This window comes from Thermobia domestica, chromosome 10 (assembly GCF_964235325.1).
Source record: "Thermobia domestica chromosome 10, izTheDome1.hap1.1, whole genome shotgun sequence".
In the NCBI taxonomy this organism is placed as follows: domain Eukaryota; kingdom Metazoa; phylum Arthropoda; class Insecta; order Zygentoma; family Lepismatidae; genus Thermobia; species Thermobia domestica.
In genome coordinates, this window is record NC_137463.1 from 232,520,336 (window position 1) to 232,541,022 (window position 20,687).

Below are 20,687 nucleotides of genomic sequence, written 5' to 3' on the forward strand. Positions count from 1 at the left end.
CTTATGGAAACATTATAATATATTAGAGAAATACGGGCTGACCAGATGTTCCAGCAACCAAAGTGGCACCAACTGCGTTGTTTCGTACTCGTTATCTGTACTTTCTTACGCCAGAGTTATCGCAGTGTCTAGTGCATTATGGGCAGTTGACTAAAATTAACATAAATTGTTTTCCGTATTCTGTTTGTATGTGCATACAGGTGAGTTAACTGAGTGATGTTTGAAATGAACTGCCAACCCTTTTTAGTTGGCCATTGCAACCCGTACCTTAAGCTTCGGTGCTCAGGGAGTTTGACTCCAGGTCTAGAAGCCGTAATCACGCATGTCGCGTCGAGCTTCAAGTCTGACTTTTTGTTAAGGGGCACAAGCTATTTAGCCGGTGAAGGACGTTTTCTTACGGCTAGCCCCAACTAGTGAAGTCCCAGGTCCGCAGACCTTGTGCGTACATGTAAGTTATACACGCGCCCTCCAACATCAGCATTCTACTATTTTCTAATTTGCTGAAGACTCATCTTTACGCTGCAGGATCGTTAGCGCAGCAACTAGATTCATCGTGGGACGATCCAGACAACTTTTCCCCAGTGCTAATCCCCCAAGTGTGTCAATTATGTGAGAGAAGCATTTACTGTGAAATCCGAATTATAATCATATATTTAAAGGGCTATCGCGCACTGAAAAGGCAAAGTGTGATTTCAGTGACGAAAATTATTTTACATATTCAGTGTTCAATGTTGTGTTCATTCCTCTTCGCTATTTTTTTTAAATATATGATAGTGTTCTAATAAATAAGTATAGTGTCATTTAATCCAGTGTGTTTTCGTTGTTTGTATGAGTGATGTTTGTGTGCGCTATGGCCTGGATGATCGTCTGATCGTCCGTGAGGTTTTCGAGACGAGACACCCGAACCTCTCGGCGCCTAATGCTCATCTCATTACTGAGACCGTCGAGTGATTTGGGAACAGTGTGTAACTCTTCTTGGAGAGGTCCTTCATCCTCCTGTCCAGGTAAGTTCCAGTCTCAGGAGAATACTTATTGGTAGGACCACGAACCACGAACAGCGACCAGAACTCCGGATGGTTACAATAATAATAATAATAATAATAATAATAATAATAATAATAATAATAATAATAATAATAATAATAATATATTAATTTCTTTTGTGTGCAAAATAGAGTGAATGTTTCTCCTATTATTATTAGCTTCTGTGGTAACCGCTATTTTCATTTTAAAATAAATTAACTAAATAAAATTAGAGATTGCAAAATCAACACACTTTCTAAGAAAATTTTCTCCATCAGTTAAAAACCCATTTTTTGCTATTTCAAACATATTAGTCAATAATTACATGTATTCTTAAAATCATTATGTGAGGAGCAAAGAGGAAATATAAATTGAATAAAAAGTTTTGGTTCGTGTATTAATTAAAATCTTCATATTTTAGAGATAAAACAAAGAAAATTATACATAACTTCCACTCCAAGTTCTTTACGTACATCTGCCCATAATTTGTTCACGACGTGTCGTTTGTGGTAATCTGGATGAGCCTGGATCCACAATAGAACTTTATCAAAAACACAATTTATTAAAGCATCAACATCTATATTAATTTTTATTTTTATTTCCGCACCTCGCAACGTCGTCTGCTTTCAAGCAAAAGAAACTTTCTTCTCTCACGTAGCGCTCAATTTCTCTGCAGACGACTCTCCATTCGCACGAATCGGGACGAACAATCCCAGCATGTTGGAATCGTTCGTATTCGCATCTTTTCATCGGTTTTCGCAATTCGCAGGTCTGAACTAGTCGAGGCACTCCAATTTATTTACACGTGCTGGTAAATTCGCAATCGCATTCGAAAGCAATGGAGGCGCAGCCTAAAGCCGCCCCGTTAATCCTAGAGTTTAACAATTTTCTTGGGGTGGGGTGGGGTGAATCTTGAAGTCTAATGGCATTACTCCCGATCATCCCTTAAAGGTATAGGCCTACATCACTGATTACCTATATTATGAATTATATTAATGAAAGTATTTTATTATTACTCTATGCTATATACTGAATTATATCGAGTCTTAAAAACCTAATCCAGTGGGGCCGCGTGATGACGCTACCATCGCCAGTAAACGAAAACACTCTTATGTTAAAGTTCCCGTTGCATAGCGAGAATAGCTTCGGTGGTTTATTTATTTACATGCACCAAACAATCTGAAGATAAGTTTGTATAGTATACATGTTTTAGAGAATTTGAAGTGAAGGGAGAACAAAGTAAATTGAGACTGTATATTTAACATATATATCTATATCTATATGTATATTACTGTAATTATATATAAACATATTTAGTAATAAAAACAAAGTAAACGCTCTTCGTTACTTTTGGACTTATTACAACCATACAAATAGACGATAGTATTTGTATCTTGTGGCGATGGTGTAGAATATAAACATTTATAATAGTGGTGAACTGAAGTGATGGGGAATATATCTGAAGAAATAATCAAACGTGGTCATTTTGAGGAGTATAGAGGTTCATGATAACGAATGGTTTTGTTCTTAATGGTAAGTAACCGAAGTGGTGAATGAAACCTGTAGAGTATGAGAAAAATATTAATGAGATTAATAGTTTGTCACAGCGTTTTAGTATCCTTATTCAAATATAGAATACCTATGCAGTTCAAGAAGCTATTGTAGCAGGAACCATTTACCGGGGTGTACGATTTAAGAGGATATATTGGCGTTTTATTCGAAATTAAAGAACCACCAGATTCATGCAGGTCAAATTAAAGTACACAGCTCGAAATAATCGTTGAAAAGATATTATAATATCACTAATTTCCTTTGAATTATTCAAAAGATTTGCGCTGGGCGACATGGCGGTACTCCACTCAGCCTAGATAAAGTTCAAGGGAGTAACCGGAAGTAATAGTTAAAATATAGTAATTCTTTTACGATTTAAATAAAAGTACAGCGTCTGGACTTACGCCATTAAAACTGCAGTGGAAACACTAACCTGTGCTAGGGGGCCACTGAAAAGAACGAATGCCATCTAACCAGGGCGGAGCTGGGCGTATTGTAGGGGGTGAGAACATCAACGGGGCAGGTTCTAGAACACATTGCATGTTTCCCTTCCCATTTAGTTGTACTAAAGACAAAATAACGTTCCCTCCGGGGCTCTTAACCCGCCTTCACTCGCTCGACAATACTATGTAAATTAAATATTAAACTTCGGTACAGAAAGCAGCCAACCTAACTACTGATCTATATAGAAGGATACGTGTTCTAGAACTTTTCCTATCAGCGATGATGGAGTATTATTTAGTTTCTTCCCCAAAGCATTTGGTAACGATTACAGTTCGTTATTTCTAACTAAGATATAGCTAGTCATTCTGTGGGATCAATGTGGACCTATGGCGTATAAACTAAAGTGCATAAAACGAACCAACTTGCGCTAGGCAGCCAGTTTAAACCACGAATACTACCTAACCAAGTAAAAACAGGGGCCCAGACGGGAGGACAAGCGGTAGTTGGAGGGTGCGTTGTGGTAGGCGCGTCAGCGACGGTGAGTATACGCTTAAACGAGGTCGCTTAGAACGGCTCATATAAGTCAGAGTACCGGCTCCAGAGCCGCCGATGGATTTAGGGGAGATCGCGATGGTGAGTTGCCGCATGAGAAAGTGTAGTGAAAACACGTGAGTTTTCGCTGTGACGAGTTTTTGTAGCATTTGTGATGGTTTATCATTAGAGATCATGGTGATTCGAACTGTTGTGTTTCTCTTATTACTTTGAGCATCGCATGCTTCAAATGTTGATACATTAAGATCACCACCTCCTATCGTATCACAATTCTAAATTTATCAAAACTTAAAATACATTGTGTAAAATCGAAACCGACCCACAATATTTCCCGGTTGCTAAAAAGGGCACAAGGCAATACGAAAACAAGCAGTCTATGAAGGCATGAAAATTAAAGTAGAAAAAACACATAAAGGATAATGTAGGAAATATATGTCAAACTATTTGCATGGGGAGACAAGCCTCCTTACTCAAGGGAACGACAATTATAGTAAAAAAAAAAAAAAGTACGAATGGCATAATGATTTTTTTGAAGGTGGACAAGTTCTTGTACTCCCTACCAAAATGAACTATATAGGCAAGGTTCTAGATGACTGGTCCCCCTTCCCTGGATGCGGGTCATTGATATAGATGATCCAGAAGAGCCGAAAACTTGTATTACCAGAGGAAAACAATACACTTTTTCGGATCTTCCGAGTCACCTATACCATTGACCCGCATCTCCCCCCCCCCCTTTCCCGACAACAACACGGGGCCGCGGTGGCTCAGTGGTAGAGCGTTCATCTCTGGTGCTTGGGGTCCCGGGTTCGATCCCAGCCCCCGCCAAGTGAACTTTGTGGTGGACAAACACCGTGTGCGTGGGTTTTCTCGGGGTTCTCCCGTTTCCTCCCACTTTCTTCATTCCACCATTTCATTCATTATTCATCATCACCGTCTCCTTTAGCCTAACCGGCATAACCGTGGAACGTAAAACTCAAAGATTTCATTTTTCCGACAACAACACAATTTTCTATGAAAGTGTAGCAGGACAACCTTCGACTATTTAAAAAAAGCTAAATACTTATTTTACAAAAAGTTAAATACTTCTTCAAAGCATGGATTTGGGGCAAGCCCGCTAACCCCCGAAAACAATGAACATTTCTACGCACGTATGGCGCAAAACCCTCTAACCCCTCCCAAAACGAACATATTGTTTTAATAACGTAATATATTCCCCGAAAAGGAAATTAAAATATTCTTTAAAAATATAGTTAGGCAAACCTCTCCAACAATAATAAAATATTCATTAAGGAAAGCTGTTATTCTATAAACAAATATGGTGGAAGAACAACAACATGAAGTTATGACTTGTCAAAACGGTTAATATAATTCATAATGAATAGTGTTCAAAGCAACTAAAGAAACATCATCATCGCAAGCATAAAGAAGAAGGAGCATGTATCAGGTAAGCAAATACTCTTATTTATGAAAAATATTGCGGGACCAGTAATCTAGAACCTTCCCAACTAATATATTTATATTAGAATCAAGGAAAAAAAATATTTAGAAAGAAATGAAATAAATATCGGATATTTTCATTTGCTGAATATAGTTCAGCATGCTTCATGAATATAATCGAAACGAAATTCCCACGCCAGAATAGATGAACTGCAGCAGCATTCCTTCTGAACCATCTGTAAAGTTTTTTTTTTTTTTTTTTTTTTTCAGATGACGCCAAAAGTTCCCAGTATTCTATAAATATGCCCCAGTACTAAAATCGACTAAATTACAGAGGTGGTTCCAGTTAAATGTCTGCATTGACCATTAAAAAATGGGACGAGTAACTTTTCCAATAATCTGTAATAGTAGTTAAGTTCACCTGGACATTCACTAAAGAATGTATCACCGGTTTCCTTACAAATACCACCTAGGATCCAAACTTGTCTTTTAAACCACCCTATATTATGCTTTCGTCACCCAAAAAAGTGCTTAAACTTCAACAATCATACCAGATCCACCAATAAGACATACAAAGTTCGTAATCACAGCCTCTAAAATAACTAGTGCAAAAATGTAACCGATCACATACAGTTCTAGTGCTTAAGACAGCACAAAAAGAACACTCATGCATACGCCAGAAACGAACATATAACGTTAATAGAAGAATTTCCCGTACCTGCAATCTAGATTTACTGCTGAAGCTTCGATTCCTAACACATGATTTCTTTAAAAGTGATGAATGTTTTCAGTTATAGTTAACATAGGTTCACTTTCACCCCATCAACTCGTACTGTACATAATAATAACTTATTTTTTCACATTCACTACAACTTACAGAGTTGTAATAAACTGACATTTAAACAAAATCTGCAACTGTCTTCTTCAATTTCACACGCTAATGTTTTATTATCAATGTAAATTCAAATTCTGATTTGTATTCTTAAAAATAATCCACCTCATTAGACATTTGCTGCCAGGATAGCCCAGTAACCAGTAGAAAGCAACACGTACACTCATGTCCAAAATTATTGTCGCATGTCTATAAATATGTTGTAGGAATATAATTTGATAACGAATGCGCCCGGTATTTCTTACAATGTTAGTATGTGTATAATCGGCAAAGATATGTATGTGACAAATTTCATGTCAAAAGAGCAGTAAATAAGAACATTAAAACGAAAATAAAACTTCCTTGTTCACTTAGCAACGTTTTGTTTTACTCATTCTAATTTTCGTATTCATAATTCTTTTACTATGAAATTTACCACAAATATTCATTTCCCGATTATACACATAGTATCAGTATCAAAAGTACCCTGCAAAATCATTATCAAATTATATTCTTACAAGAAGACAATTTTAGATATGCGACAATCATTTTGGACATGAGTGTACAAAATACACGTACCGGTTTAGCAAATAACGTACAAAATACACTATCACAGCACATGAAATCAATCATATTCATACTTCCTCACGCAAACAGAAGATGAACAACCATCAGCAGTATACCATGTGATTCATCAATAAGGAACAGTAACAAACCGACTGGAACAAATACATTCTTAAAACCAAGCAAGTAAAACTTGTCCCTTGCAAGCACCTATCGGCGATATTTACCATTCGTCAAATATTGGAAAAGAAACGGGAATACAACAACCCGGTAGAACAATTATTTATTGATTTCAGATAGACCTACAACTCGGTTAAGACGGAAACATTGCACAATTTTCTTACTGGATTTGATATACTTAAAAAGCTAATTATAGGCTGACAACTTAGAAATTTACCTTTGCGCGTTGACAATTGAGGGGAGGCAATTTTCCTCCCTCTTAACGTAGTGGCTATTATTTCCATTATTGCCAACTGCAGAAACAATATTACTAATCTATACAACATTTTATATATAAAAGAAGAAAAGTTCCAGTATTCCAATCATTCTCTCAGGATATTTAATGAAGTAGGACGATAATTAGTAGAATGAAAAGTGCAATATATAGGGCTTACTGAATTTCACCAGTGGGTTGAGTTCGAGCTCCCAAGTTCTGTGGTAGTTTTATATATATGTGTGATTCCACGAAAAAGGGAAATTTTCTGTCACGGGCATTTCTTCAAATTACTACTAGAAAGAATCACCTCTTTTTTGTTCGGCAGTAACCGTCACAAGGTAGGTATGCCATGTATAATAGTTTACAAATATAACACAAAACATACTTAAAAAATTAATTATTACCCAGATTTCTCGACACCGTGGGCTGTCACAGACTACAGTTGACTGATTTTAATCAATAAATTACAACTGAAGTCGCAAATCAAACATCATTTAATGGTAATTAAATGGAAGAGAACACTTGAGTGTTTCGGTTTTATGGAAAGTAAACCTTTATAACGATTATTTTCGAAAGCTTGACTATGCTTCGTTTTTGTCACCTCTATTTCGTCTCAACTCCATGGCAATAGAAAAAATGATCATTGCTCTCAACAGATAGCATGGTCGTCCACATTGGCAACACCCACAAGAAGACAAGGTAGACATGTTTGACTGAAGAACAGAAAAAGTTGTGTGCATGTGTTAAAAGCTATAGGAAAAATATTTTTGTGTGTGGAAAGCAGGTGCGTATATTAATTGTTACTCAACACCATGGCATTTATTACTGTATGTATTTGTATGGTATATACCTTCTTTCCCTTGAGAAACCTACGCCTTAACGTAGAAAATTCGTACACAATTACTCACATGTACTGGTTAAAAAGTGTGCCGGTAAAGATAAATTATATTCAATTTTCTCAACTCCATGTCCATCTGAAAACTAAGGAATCCACGATGTTGAGACAAGTTCACGGAGTTAATAATCCTATAGTGTTTGTTATGCTCATGCTTTTCCAAATATTTGTTCTTTCAACATATTGATAGAAATAAAGCTCGTTTATGGCCTAGTGACTAGTATGCTCGCCTTTCGTGCGTGGTTCTGGGTTTTGTTTCCCGGTGGAGGCTCAAAAATTAATGGTGTTTACTTCCCACAGTGAGGCAATTGAAGAACTCATTTGAGTAGAGATGTACTGAAACCTGATCGCGCAGACCATCACAACGGCCGTAGGAGCCGACACGCTGACCACGTGTCATTCACATTCAAAGGCCGGCTGGTGGGTCCTAGCCCATTTAAGGAGTGTTTTGCGGAAGTTCAGTTTTGCGGCTGTCAGGTAGCCGGAAGTAAAACTTCAGTCACGTTAAGATGGATGATGTCTGTTTTTAACTTATTGTATCAATCTATAAGTATTATGCGCACCAACGAAAAGCTTTTAAAGAAGCTGTGCGTGGAAAGCAGGTGCGTATATTAATTGATATTGGTTTATTTCATCACTTGATTGATTGATTAATTGATATTGGATTATTTCTTCGTAACTAATTTGTAACTTTTTCCAACTCATTATTTTTCACATATGAGTCTCAATAAAAGCTTATTAAAAATTCCGAAAAAATAAATTCGGTACGTACAATTTGGTACGTAGGCTAGAAAGAAAGCTAGAAAAGCTAGAAAGAAAGAGGGAAGCCGAAAAGAAACGTCGGTTGGTAATCAGGAATGATCCTATTAAGTATGAAGAGTTCAAGAGGAGAGAACAAGAAAGATGGAGAAAGAGGAAGGAAGAAGGAAAAATAAAAGGCATATTGTCATTATCCGAAAGAGAACAAAGAATAAAGAGAAAAAGATGGCGACCATCATCAAGAGAACATTACGAAAGGAAAAAATCCGCACAAATTGCTGAAAAATTTGTTACTTACCTGTCAACATCAATTATAAAATGCAAGAATATTACATGGAACTATTCCCAAACTGGACATGGGAAAGGTGCTTCCGATGGGGTCGGGGCCACTCTTGAAAGAACCGCAGAATGCCTATTTGCTCAAGGATATGATGTAGACATTAATTGAACAAATGAGAAAACATTGCAGAGATGTCAAGATATACACTGTTTCAAAGGAAGAAATTTCATCTGTCGAACAGCAGCTTCCTCTCACCACGAAACGTTTTGTGGGAACATCAAAAGCACATCAAGTAACATGGTGTAGCACAACACCACAAGTAATTAATTTCCGCTCTCTTTCGTGTTTATGTGTCTAGCAGGAGATATCTGCATTCATTTCCATCTCGGGCAACTTAACTACTATTCTCCACCATCAGGGGCAACAATTTCTTCACATGTAAACATTTCTTGTGAAGTTGGTTTAACAGATGACAATCCACCAAAACTGAAGACTGAGTTGCAGTTATATACTTTGATGAGTGGTACCCCCGTAAAATTCAAATTATTTTTTAACTTTTAAAAGCACTCTAAAAACTCTCGCTTCTATTATTATGGTATTTGGCGAAAACTTCTCATTGCAAGGACTTACTAAATCTTATCTTATGATCAGCTAATTGTTTTCTTTTCAGGGATTGTCGAAGAGTCTAAGGCAATGTACGGACAGTCAATTTTATGACGTGGATCGGGAGAAATTTCTCCTGGCCCACTAAACCTGACGTTCAAAAAGCGTTGACAGTTGACATTCTGTGTAGACTATAACAGCCGTTACCCGTCTCCTCAAGACATTCCCTTCATTGGAGTGGAAAATGTGGGCTACTTAACAAAGAACATCGAATTATCCAAAGAAAAACTGAGAAATGATGAGTGCCTTACACTGTTATTTAGTGTTCATTATACTGGGTGTTTTAAAACAACACCGACAACGTTTAGGAGGTGATTCCTAACATCAAGATGAGACAAAAAGTATAGACCAATCTGGGTGCACAAATGCTTCCTTTCAGAGTTATAGGCTGCCGAAAACATGAAAAAATGAACTTTAAAGGTCCATAGCTCTAAAACTATGGGACCTACCGTAGTGGGGTCAAGACTTCACTTAGGAACTAAGGCCTGTGACAAACATCTTGGCATTTCAGCTAAACGAATAAAACACAAGCTCTCGCGTGACGTTGCCAAGTGGTAAAGGGGTGTGGCTATAGGTAAGCAGACAAACTACAGCGCGATCAGGTGGCAGAGGATAGACATGGACGTGTACAAAATAAACGTGGCAATACCGCTGGACTCTCATTTGCTAGCTGCATTTAAAGGGAACTTGGAGCGCCGCCTTCAAATGCCAAGATGTTTGTCACGCCGTTTAGTATGTACGCTATCCAAATATCCATGTTTCAGAATCCTGCAGACTTCCACAACAACTTTTATAGAAGTAGTTGATGAGTACTTCAGATTATATGTCCGTAGCCAAACTCCCTCTATAAAAATTGCTTCGTGAGTACCTCAGGATTCTGAAACATATTTTTGGATAGCGCACATAGTAGTTCCTAAGTGAAGTCGTGACCCGACTACGGCAGGTCTCATAGTTTTGGAGTTTTGGACCTTTAAAGTTCATTCTTTTTTTATGTTTTCGGCAGCCTATAACTCCGAAAGGAAGCATTTGTACACCCAAGTTGTCTATACTTTTCGTCTTATCTTGGTCTACAAAATAAACGATGTCTGTATTGTTTTGAAATACCTTGCATATATACCAAATATACAAATTCACTTACCAAATGTTGAAAAAGTATTGCACTTTGGACGTGTTGGCTTGATCACACAGAGAAGACAGACGGTTTACATAAGCTCAGAAAACAAATGAAGTAGACAATAGACAGTTTTAGTGACTACTTCATTTGTTTCGTAAGCTTATGTGAAACGTCTGTCCTCTCCATATGATAGTCAATATATTGAAAGCGCAATAATTTTTCAATATTTGATAAGTGCATGTGTATTTCTTTTTTTCTTATTGTACGTCACATATTCATATATATATATATATATATATATATATATGTACTCAATTTTGGAACCTTCATTAGATATATTTTCATATGTTTGCAGTATTTTCTGGAGTATTTTTGTATAACAAATTACGTGTCATCTAGTTTGTTAGAATTTTATTCAACATAAGGAGAATAATTCTAACTTACAAAATTATTGGAAAATTATTTCAATTTTTATGTAAATTATAAGCTTAATCACTTATAAGCCAAAACTTATCACCCAGATGTATCACGTTTCTCAGCTCCACAGCAATTTTCAACTCCGTGTTAACTAATCTCTACTTCGTGACCTATGGACTCAAATCCGTGGGTGCTGAAAAGTTTATTATTATTATTATTTATTTACTACACCAATAACGAATCAGCTCCACTGAACACCTAATTAACATTACTTAGTGGTAGTAAGTGCATCTGATATATATATATATATATATATATATATATATATATATATATATATATATATATATATATATATATTTTTTTTTTTTTTTTCGAAATAGGCGACCATCAACGGAACAAAAATTTTCCAAGTGAAAATTTCCCTTTTTCGTGGAATCACCCATATATATAGTATCTTGTTCAAGGAGGCTGCTGTTTACTACAAAATAAATATAGCAGGATATACGATTGAAACTGAATTTTAAACATCCCATTTTTTCCTTTCTTTTTTCCTTTTTAATAAATGTCTATGTATTCCAGCTCCGTAGCTAGGAGGCGTCCAGGATACTGAGGCACCCTTCGACCACCTTAAGCCTCCTGAAACTTTAAGTTGTTTGTTCATGTGAATGTTTGAATATAAAATGAACTTAAGTCTGTCCCACAAAAAATTATTTCAGATCCAGTGTCTTAGTGCTCTGGTTACAAGGCCGGTGCATTCTATACACAATTTCCCGAGTTGTCTGTGGTAGGACCACCTCTCCTACTGATGTTCTTAGAAGCCATTACATTCTCATTTGTTTGAATAAGCTATTCAATTGCAAACCGCAAATAACAGATTATGACGCTGTATTCACTGAAATAATAGATAGAATTTTCATTGTAGATTTTATTTTTCACAAGTGAACATATCATGTTGTGCATCGTATCACCACACAAAATAATTTTAATAGTTACAGAGAAACGGTGCTCAGAATAAAATCACGCATTGTGAGATCAATGGACAGACGACTAAACAATACATTTTATAATATTATGGGAATGCGATTATAACATTACGGAAACTAAGGAAATACAATTCAGTAACGAATTTATGTTAGAAAATTTATTACTAAAAAATTAAAGTATCCAAAAGAATATAGACATTCTGAGTTTCTTCTTAAAGCGTTTCGTTATTCTAAGACAATACAACGTACGGGTTACCGCACTAACATTTTCTCTCGTATATTTCTTAAATTAAAGCATGGCATGCTGCAGTTATTACTAAACTACAGTAAAGCACCGATTATCCGCACGTGCCACCATAAAAATTTTTAACACTGGTGCAGTCACGCTTAACTATTTTTCATAAGTAGACGCTGCGGACTGACACTCCGCATGCAAATAAGTACTATATGCTCTAAATCATAAAAATAAATTGCGTTGTAAAAGTCAATATTTCCAACGTAGAGCAAAGGTTTCTGCTCCACTGTACATATTTTACAAGTTTTATGTTTCTTGTATACAGCCCCGTATTTATATATTGTGCGCCCCTGTGCTGTAAATAATTTGCCGCCCCCTCTCGAAAACGATCAATATTAGAGTTAAATTCATAGTTTTTGCAACTTCAAGCTCATACTTTACTCCCCAGAGAGGGGGGAGAGGTTTTAAAAGTAATAGAAAACGACAGATATTATTGTTTAATTTATAGTTTTCGAGATCGCCGAGTTTAACGGTACCAGTTTTCATGATGTTAAAGTTTATTCTCGCCCCGTTGAATGGAGAGGATGACTTTTTTTTTTTTTTTAAATAATGAGATAAGCTAGCTAATTAGTAACTACTGTAATTACACCGGGACTCTGCGTTTTGCTAGTTTTAAATAATATTACTTTATTTATCACTGTATTGCGAGCGGTCATAATAATTAGAAATAATGTAAGTAAAAGGCTAATAGTCACCGCAAGAAACAAACCACATCACTAGGAAGTACTTTCGAAGAACATCATCTTCATCTTCTTCGAAAGTACTTCCTAGGAAGAAAAAAATATATATTACAAATTTTAGATCATTTTTTACTGATCCTCAACAAAGTCTATCGGGTTAAATGTCAATGTAACCAAATCTATACAGGTCAAACAAAAAGGAATATTTGTACCACAATCGTTGAGCACATTCGCACATCCAAATCTCGTAGTTTACAACAGTTATCTGGATTTGCATCACATCTCAAAGACAATAACCACGACATTGCTAATTCATGTTTTATCAAAAAAGCAAAAACAGCAACTTAACGGAAAATTAAAGAAGCTTATTACATTCATAAGGAGAAACCAATACTCAATTTAGATAAAGGTGACATAAATGCCATTTGGAGCGGTGTTTTTACTACTCATCCGTCTGGAAGGTAATGAAAAAACAGTTGCAACAGTGAACAGTGACAAGTGAATTACTATTAACATATGTCTATTTCTAGTGACAATAAGATCTTTGCTTCGCAAATTTAAAATTCTTTTTAACCAACTTTATCTATCCATAAAAAAAAAAAAAAAAAGTTTAAATCCTTTTCGAAGTATGCCTAAACTGAAGATGAAGATGTTCTTCGAAAGTACTTCCTAGTGATGTGGTTTGTTTCTTGAGATGACTATTAGCATTTTACTTACATTATTTCTAAATATTACTTTATTGTGAATTTAAAAAAAAAAAATCCTGAGGGCCGCGGCGGCTCAGAGGTAGAGCATTCACGTTAGATGCATGGGGTCCTTGGTTTGATCCCAGCTCGCGCCAAGTATGTTTTGTGGTGAACAAAACCGTGTACGTGGGTGTTCTCGGGGTATTCCCGTTTCCTCGCACTTTCTTCATTCCATCATTTCATTCATCCTCATCATCACTGTCTCCTTTAGCCTCACCGACATAACCGTAGGACGCAAACTTAAAGATTTCATTTCATTTCATTTAAAAAATCCAAAACTTTGCTGCCTCCTAAATTCTGCCGCCCTGTGCTGGAGCACAGAATAGCACTTACCTAAATACGGGCCTGCTTCTATAATAAAACAGCTTTTATAGTGAATTTTATTTTCATGTTTGCACTTCATTTTGAGTCTTTTTTTTTTCTTTTTTTTTTCAGGCTATACGCGATTTCCGCTGTGCCCTGGCCACCCAATTCCACGAATAATAGTGGCTTTAATGTAATTTATGTATGAATGTGAACAAATCGCCTGAGTCATTTTTAATAAAATGTTAAAAAAAAACAAACAAACAAGCAAAAGGTATAGTGCCATATGAGAATTCTTTCAAGGCCATATTGAACCCTATGGGCATGCTATATTGAAGGAATTTTAATGAAAAATTTATTTATGAAATATGAACAGAGTCGGCTTAAGTATCTTTTTAAACAAGAACTAACCTCAAAAAGTAAACTATCGCTTTTGGATTTTTTCAACAAAAAGAAAGACTTATAATACAGGTTTCTTAATGAAATATTGATTTGTGAAATATAAATAAAATCGTTAAAAACATTTTTGAGAAATTAGCGATTGTCGATTTTCACTCTCCAGTAAATTTTTCTTATTTCTAGGGTTAGAAAATTCGGAAGTCTGAATTTCATAGAAACTTTAAATTTGATATTTGCTTAGGGTAGGTCTCAAGGTGGGTGTACATATATCAAGACGAACAAACATCCAGAAATTACTGTTTCGACATGTAGTCTTAATGCAATATTCAAGTTAGACGAGAGTACCAACATTTGTTTATTCGAAGTTCCTGATGAGTTTTTTTTTTATTTATTTATTTTCGTCTCACTAAGTTAAAATTGTCTTTAGGTTGAAAACTACATGAATATTCAAAAATACTGTAATTTGATGAAAACTACTGATAAACCCATAAAGAACCATCGCCGACCAGACCCTTGATAATATGTGATTAGCACGTCGGTTCTCACTGCTGTTATATCTGCCTTTCTAGACTTGAGTTCACAAACTCGTAGTTCAAGTAGTATCGTAATTTACTCCATAATTCGGATCAACGTCAAAAATATACGTCTTCATTGAGAAGGGAACATGATCACGTGTGCTTATCATTTGAATACACTGAAGCACTCTGTTTCACTAAACAGTGCATAATAAATATTATTGTGAGGATTAAGTGTTCATAGTAATACATGAAGTGAAATTAGAAGGGCAAAGTAATCAACTAATCGGAATCCAATTCAACTAATGCAAGAAGTACGGAAAACAACATGAATTTGAAATTATTGTTTAATGTGGTCCTACAGAAAAGTATAAAATGTTTTGTAATGTATTCTTAGCTTTAAGCACTAAGTACAGTATTGTGTTAGAACTGAGATTTAACTCTTTTGTATGCTTCTCTTTTTGTGTAGGTTATATACAGATGAGTGTATAAACAATCCTAGAGAAACTTGAAAGGAAAATTATATCGTCATTACACAGTGAAATCAGGGGAGGGTCTGAAAAGGATGGAGACAGAAGAACGAGAAGAACAAGAAGGGCAATATCAAAACAGTTTGCAGGTAATTTTTTCTCATTTTTCAACATTGTGTCATGCACGTTGTTTTTATTATGTGATAATTCGTAGCAGCTTTATGGTTTAATGGTTTTTGAAACATAAATGTAGTATCTATTCTGGTGTAGGAAATAACGCACAGAGTGCGTGAAGTCCTAAGAAAGCTTGGAAGAAAAGTACCTCAAGCAGACTAAATGATAGAGATAGTAGAAGATAACTCATACTCTTACGGATCCTAATTCTAAAATTCTGTTATGTTGCTTAAGAAAGCAAACAAAGGTTTCCGCAAGAAAGAAAAAAGTCAAAGAAAATACAGCAAAGCACTTTTTTTTTTTTGTTGTTGTTGTTGCGGTTATTTGGTCATTAAAGGTAAATGCATAGTTCACGACGTCCATACTCGCCTTTTCACGAATTTCAGCAATTTTATCCGCTATCCGCAAAGAAACTGAAACTACATTTGCAAAAGCTAGATTGTTGCGGATATCCACATCCGCACAGACCTCTACTTATAGTCAAATGAGAGCTGAATATGTTTTCTTTCTCTCTCTGCACCAGGCATAGCAATTTCCAATAATTGTATTAATTGTAATTTAAACATAACGATAATGAATGGACAATAGGAATTTACAGCGATAAATTCAAATCTAAAATGAGAATTTCGTTGTCAGTGGTTGTTCTCCAGTAAGTCCGGTTAACTGGAGTAATTATAATTTGAACATATGGGCAATATAATTCAACATTCTTTGCAGTAAATACAGGGATTTGTGTAAGATTTAGTAACATTACTTTTACATTTCTGATTCTTTTTTTTAGATGTTAACGTAAGTTACAGCGAGAAAGCATTGTTTTGTTCAAATTTAAAATTGATTTATTTGGAGTCGTTGGAGATACAAGGTCAGTGTGAATGCATATCTGTAGTTTCTTTGAATTCTTTTTTCTGTGTTTATACTTAGTTGTTTTTAAGTAAGTGGTGACGGTACAGTAGTTCCTACGCGATGGTACGGTGCGGTGCATTTTCCCATGTGCATTGGGAAAATCTGTTCCTTCGTAAAGATGGATTTCTGCATTCTTCATGTGAAATTGGGCCTAATTAAACAACATTTATAAAGGTTACAAATTTCCTAGCTTACCCGATTCTAAAATTAAGGTGGGGTTTTTATTGGTCCTCAAATTCAACAGTTTCAACACTATCAGAGATTTGAAGCATATCTTACAGACAAAAAAAAGCGAATATGAGAGTATTGCAATGAAGTAACACAAAACTTGGTGGAAATATAAGAGTCCAAATAAAAAAAAAAAATGACTCAAGTTGTCAAACTTAAGAAGATTTGTGATGCAACATGTCCTTGAGAGTGTAGTTCAGGGATTCACATGACTTCTTTTCAGAAAGTTGTAGTGATATGTCGCACGATCACAAAGATTTCATTACGATATAGCTACGATGGAAAAATGGTATGAAGGAAAATTGATGTCCACAATGTTAGCAGTGTGTTAGTGGATTATAATTCGGGACAGAGTTCCTTCGTGGCTAAGCGCTTAGCATACGCGCCTTTGGCGTGAGAGACCCGGGATCGATTTCCGGCGGTAGCTCATGTGGTTTCGAACCCACGTTAATTTGTAGGTCCACGTCTCATATAGCTTCGCTTCTGAAAAAGACGTTAAATTGAAAATCAAATCAAATATAATTCGGGACAACAAGGATACACTATACGAAAGCAAGAAATAAGACATTCTGTTCAAATTTTGTCTATTGTTTGTGAATTTTCTTAAGAGTAACTGCTCAAAACTGAATACATATCTTCTTCAGTGCCGCAACTTGTGTGTGTGTGTGGCGAGAGGAGGAACTGTCTTTCGTTTGAACTTCCCACCGTTGTTCGAGCGCTCCCCCCTTCAAGATAACTTTTAGTGCATATGATACGATACGAACATAAATGTCCGCGTGGAATCTCCGGTTCGATCCCATCCCACACCCAATGAACTTTGTGGTTAACAAACACCGTGTGCTGGAATTTCTTGTGGTTCTACCGTTTCTTCCCATTTTATTTCACCATTAACTTCCATCTCATTATTACAGTTTCCTTTAGCCCCGGTTTATAATTTTGGGACGTTAAACTTTAGGGGAGGTTTTAAATTTTAGGGGAGGGGGATTTCTTATTTCTCTAAGAAAGATTGATTTCATATTTTTCTTAGGGGGCCAAATATTAATTCTTGCCTCCTCTTCCCAAGAAAAGTTCCAAGCTATTGCGTTTTATTCACGTATATATTTAGTCTTGGGAAGCTATTCTAAAAGAATATTTACAAACAACAGACAGAATTTGAATAGAATGTCTTATTTCTTCCTTTCGTACGGAATGCCCCGAATTATAGTTCAGCAATACTTTGCTAACATTATAAGCATCAATTTTCCTTCATACCGTTTACCTATCGCTGCTATATCTTCATGAAATCTTTCCTCGTTATCATACGATACATCACTGCAACTTTCTGGAAAGAAGCCAGTTTTGAATCCCTGAAATGCACTTTGAAAGACATGTAGTATCATAAATATTTGTAAGTTTTGATCACTTGATTCACAAATTCGTTGTATTTGGATTGTTTTATACTTCCAGTTAATTTCTTATGTTACTTTATAGCAATACTTCCGTATTCATTTTTCTTTGTTAGGTATGCTTCAAACCTTCGATTATGTTGGAGTTCTCGAATCTGAGAACCCTCAAATAGACCATCTTTGATTTTAGCATTGGATAGACAAGGAAATTTATCGTGGGATATACAAATGTTGCGTTCACGGCAGTTCATCAAGTCGCCTCATATGTTATTCATTTGAAGAGAATGCCGTGAACGAATGCAATGCCAGGCATTGGTTCCAGAAATCTAGTTCGGGAGATGTGAGACTTTCCGCCGAACCTTGCAGTGGATATCCACATATGTTCGATGACAAGATCCTGAAAGTAGCCATCAAAGAAAACAGTGGTCCAATGTGTGATGAACTTGCAGAAAGGTTTCTTTCCGCTGAAACAGTCAGACTGCACCAGCATGGGATAGGGAAATCATACAAGTTAAGTAAGTGGGTAGTCCATACACATTGTCGGCAGCCACAGGAACAACGAGTGATAGCTTGTTCGTCTTTGCTCACTCGCAACTGAACACACCTATCTTTGACAGCTTGCTCACTTGTGAAGAAAAGTGAGTTCTCTGTGACACTCCTAAGCGCACCAGACATTGGTTGTCGCCATCCTTTTCGTGACACCTCAAGATCACCTCTTCACCAAAGAAAGGTTACGCTCTCTGTACTGTGGAATTGTCAAGTGATGCATTACAAGCTCCTTCCGCCTGGTCAGCCCATTATTGTTGACCTCTGCTCTCAGCAGTTGCAAAGGGTGCACTTTTCATTGTAGCAGGAGGAGCCGGCATTGGTGAATCGTAAGTATATGTATGCTGTTCCTTCACGACAATGCCAGACCACATGTGGCAAAGAAGATCCGGAAGAACCTTCAGAAACTTGGCTGGGAGATACTGTGCCATTCACCGTATTCACTGGACCTTGCGCCAATATATTACCAGCTGTAAACGAAAATGTGAGTTGCTAACTGTAAATATATCGTCCTGTTTACAGCGTACCTCGGGTGCGTTATAGTAATAACGAATAAAAGAGTCGTTAATGTATCATCTAACATTTAGGTCTAAGTGAGTTATCCCTTCTTCACATACGCAATCGTAAATCTAAAGTTAAGCAAGCTTCCCATTTAGTTTGTTGATTAATAGCTCCAGTTGCAATAGCGGTCATACAAAATTAAATCTTGTAATACATATCTTCATGTAATAGAACGGTCATTAGACGCTGAAGTAGAAAGAACTTTGAGAGGAGATCCAATAATCTGTATTTAATTTCGTAACCCTCGTTTACTCATGGTAATAGCTACCGTATTCATTCTTGTAAGACAAGGATTTGGCTGTTTTAGATTCCTAACTATGGTATGCAGCAGTAATAGAAGTCTTATAGAACGACTGTGTCTGTCCATTTGTCTGTCGACAGGTATCAGCAAAAGCAATAAGAGAGAGCGATAAATGGTTTCCTGGCATGGATTCACCGTGCCAAGAATAGGCTCCCTACGTTCTTTTCCTCTATTACAAATGGAAATAGTAGAAATTGCATTGTTCAGTTTCAGTATTAATCGTAACAGCAGAAACCGTCAGAAGTATTGAGAAACGGTTTCTTGATATGAATTTCAGGTCCCAAGAATTGGTTTTAGTTTCGTCTTTCTCTCTGTATACTCCGGTTGGAAGTTGTATAAATATATCGTTTCTAGTTTAAACGGTAATTGCAATAGAAAAAAAAAGATAAAATGCAGCAAGAACTTAATTTTCAAATCGATTCAACATTCAAAAATAGACCCTTCTCTGCCGTTATCACTCTATTAAAACCGGAAGTGGTTGAAATTACTTTGAAATTAAATTGATTCATATAGAGCAATAGTGGCGGTAAATAGTGTTTGACCAAAAAAAAAAAAAAAAAAAAAAATACACGTATGTTCAATTCCGGATTAAGTACCTCCAGTGTAATAGGAAGTGGCAGAAATTTCATTTCCATTATCAGTATTGATCTCTTTAGAGAAAGAACAGTGCGAGATGCCGAGAGATGTTTTATTCCTATTATTATTGTTTCAGCATTTGAAGGACAGACACCATTCGCCCACTACTACTGCTTTGAATATTGATTTTCATACAGCAGAAACAGTAATATATATATATCGTGGAACCGTCTCTTCATGTGAGTTTACTGTCCAAAAAATAAGTCCAATTTCAGCTGTAATGCCTTTATTGGAACCGGAAATATAAAGGTATCCAGGAAAGTTCTGTCACTTTTTCACCTATCACCTTCGAACATCGATATGTCACATAAAACATACCTGGAAGATCAAAAATAGTACCTATCAGTATCGACGACCTTCTGCCAACATTCTTGAAGGCCATGGATTCCATCGCGGTAGAACTTGGTGGTCTGTGAAGCGAAGAAGGTATCAAGTGCATTTTGCACCTCTACTAGGGATTTGAACTGGCGTCCTCTAAGGTGATTGTCCAAGGAATGGAACAGGTGATAATCGGACGGTCAGGGGAGTATGGCGGATGCAATAGCGTTCCCCA

At 36.3% G+C, this 20,687-nt stretch overlaps 1 protein-coding gene across 5 annotated transcripts in view; it reads left to right on the forward strand.

The window, feature by feature from the left end:
- The first annotated feature begins 1,967 nt into the window (after window positions 1–1,967).
- LOC145663070 (uncharacterized) overlaps window positions 1,968–20,687 on the forward strand; it is a 110,767-nt gene continuing 92,047 nt past the window's right edge. The window contains exons 1-2 of one of the 5 annotated variants that reach the window (XM_081729258.1): window positions 1,968–2,556; window positions 15,400–15,549. In XM_081729258.1, the coding sequence (XP_081585384.1) occupies window positions 15,496–15,549 (54 nt within the window). In that variant the 5' untranslated portion in view covers window positions 1,968–2,556; window positions 15,400–15,495. The remainder of the gene's footprint in view (window positions 2,557–15,399; window positions 15,550–20,687) is intronic. The other 4 variants (XM_081729257.1, XM_081729255.1, XM_081729256.1 and 1 more) reach the window with 4 other exon arrangements.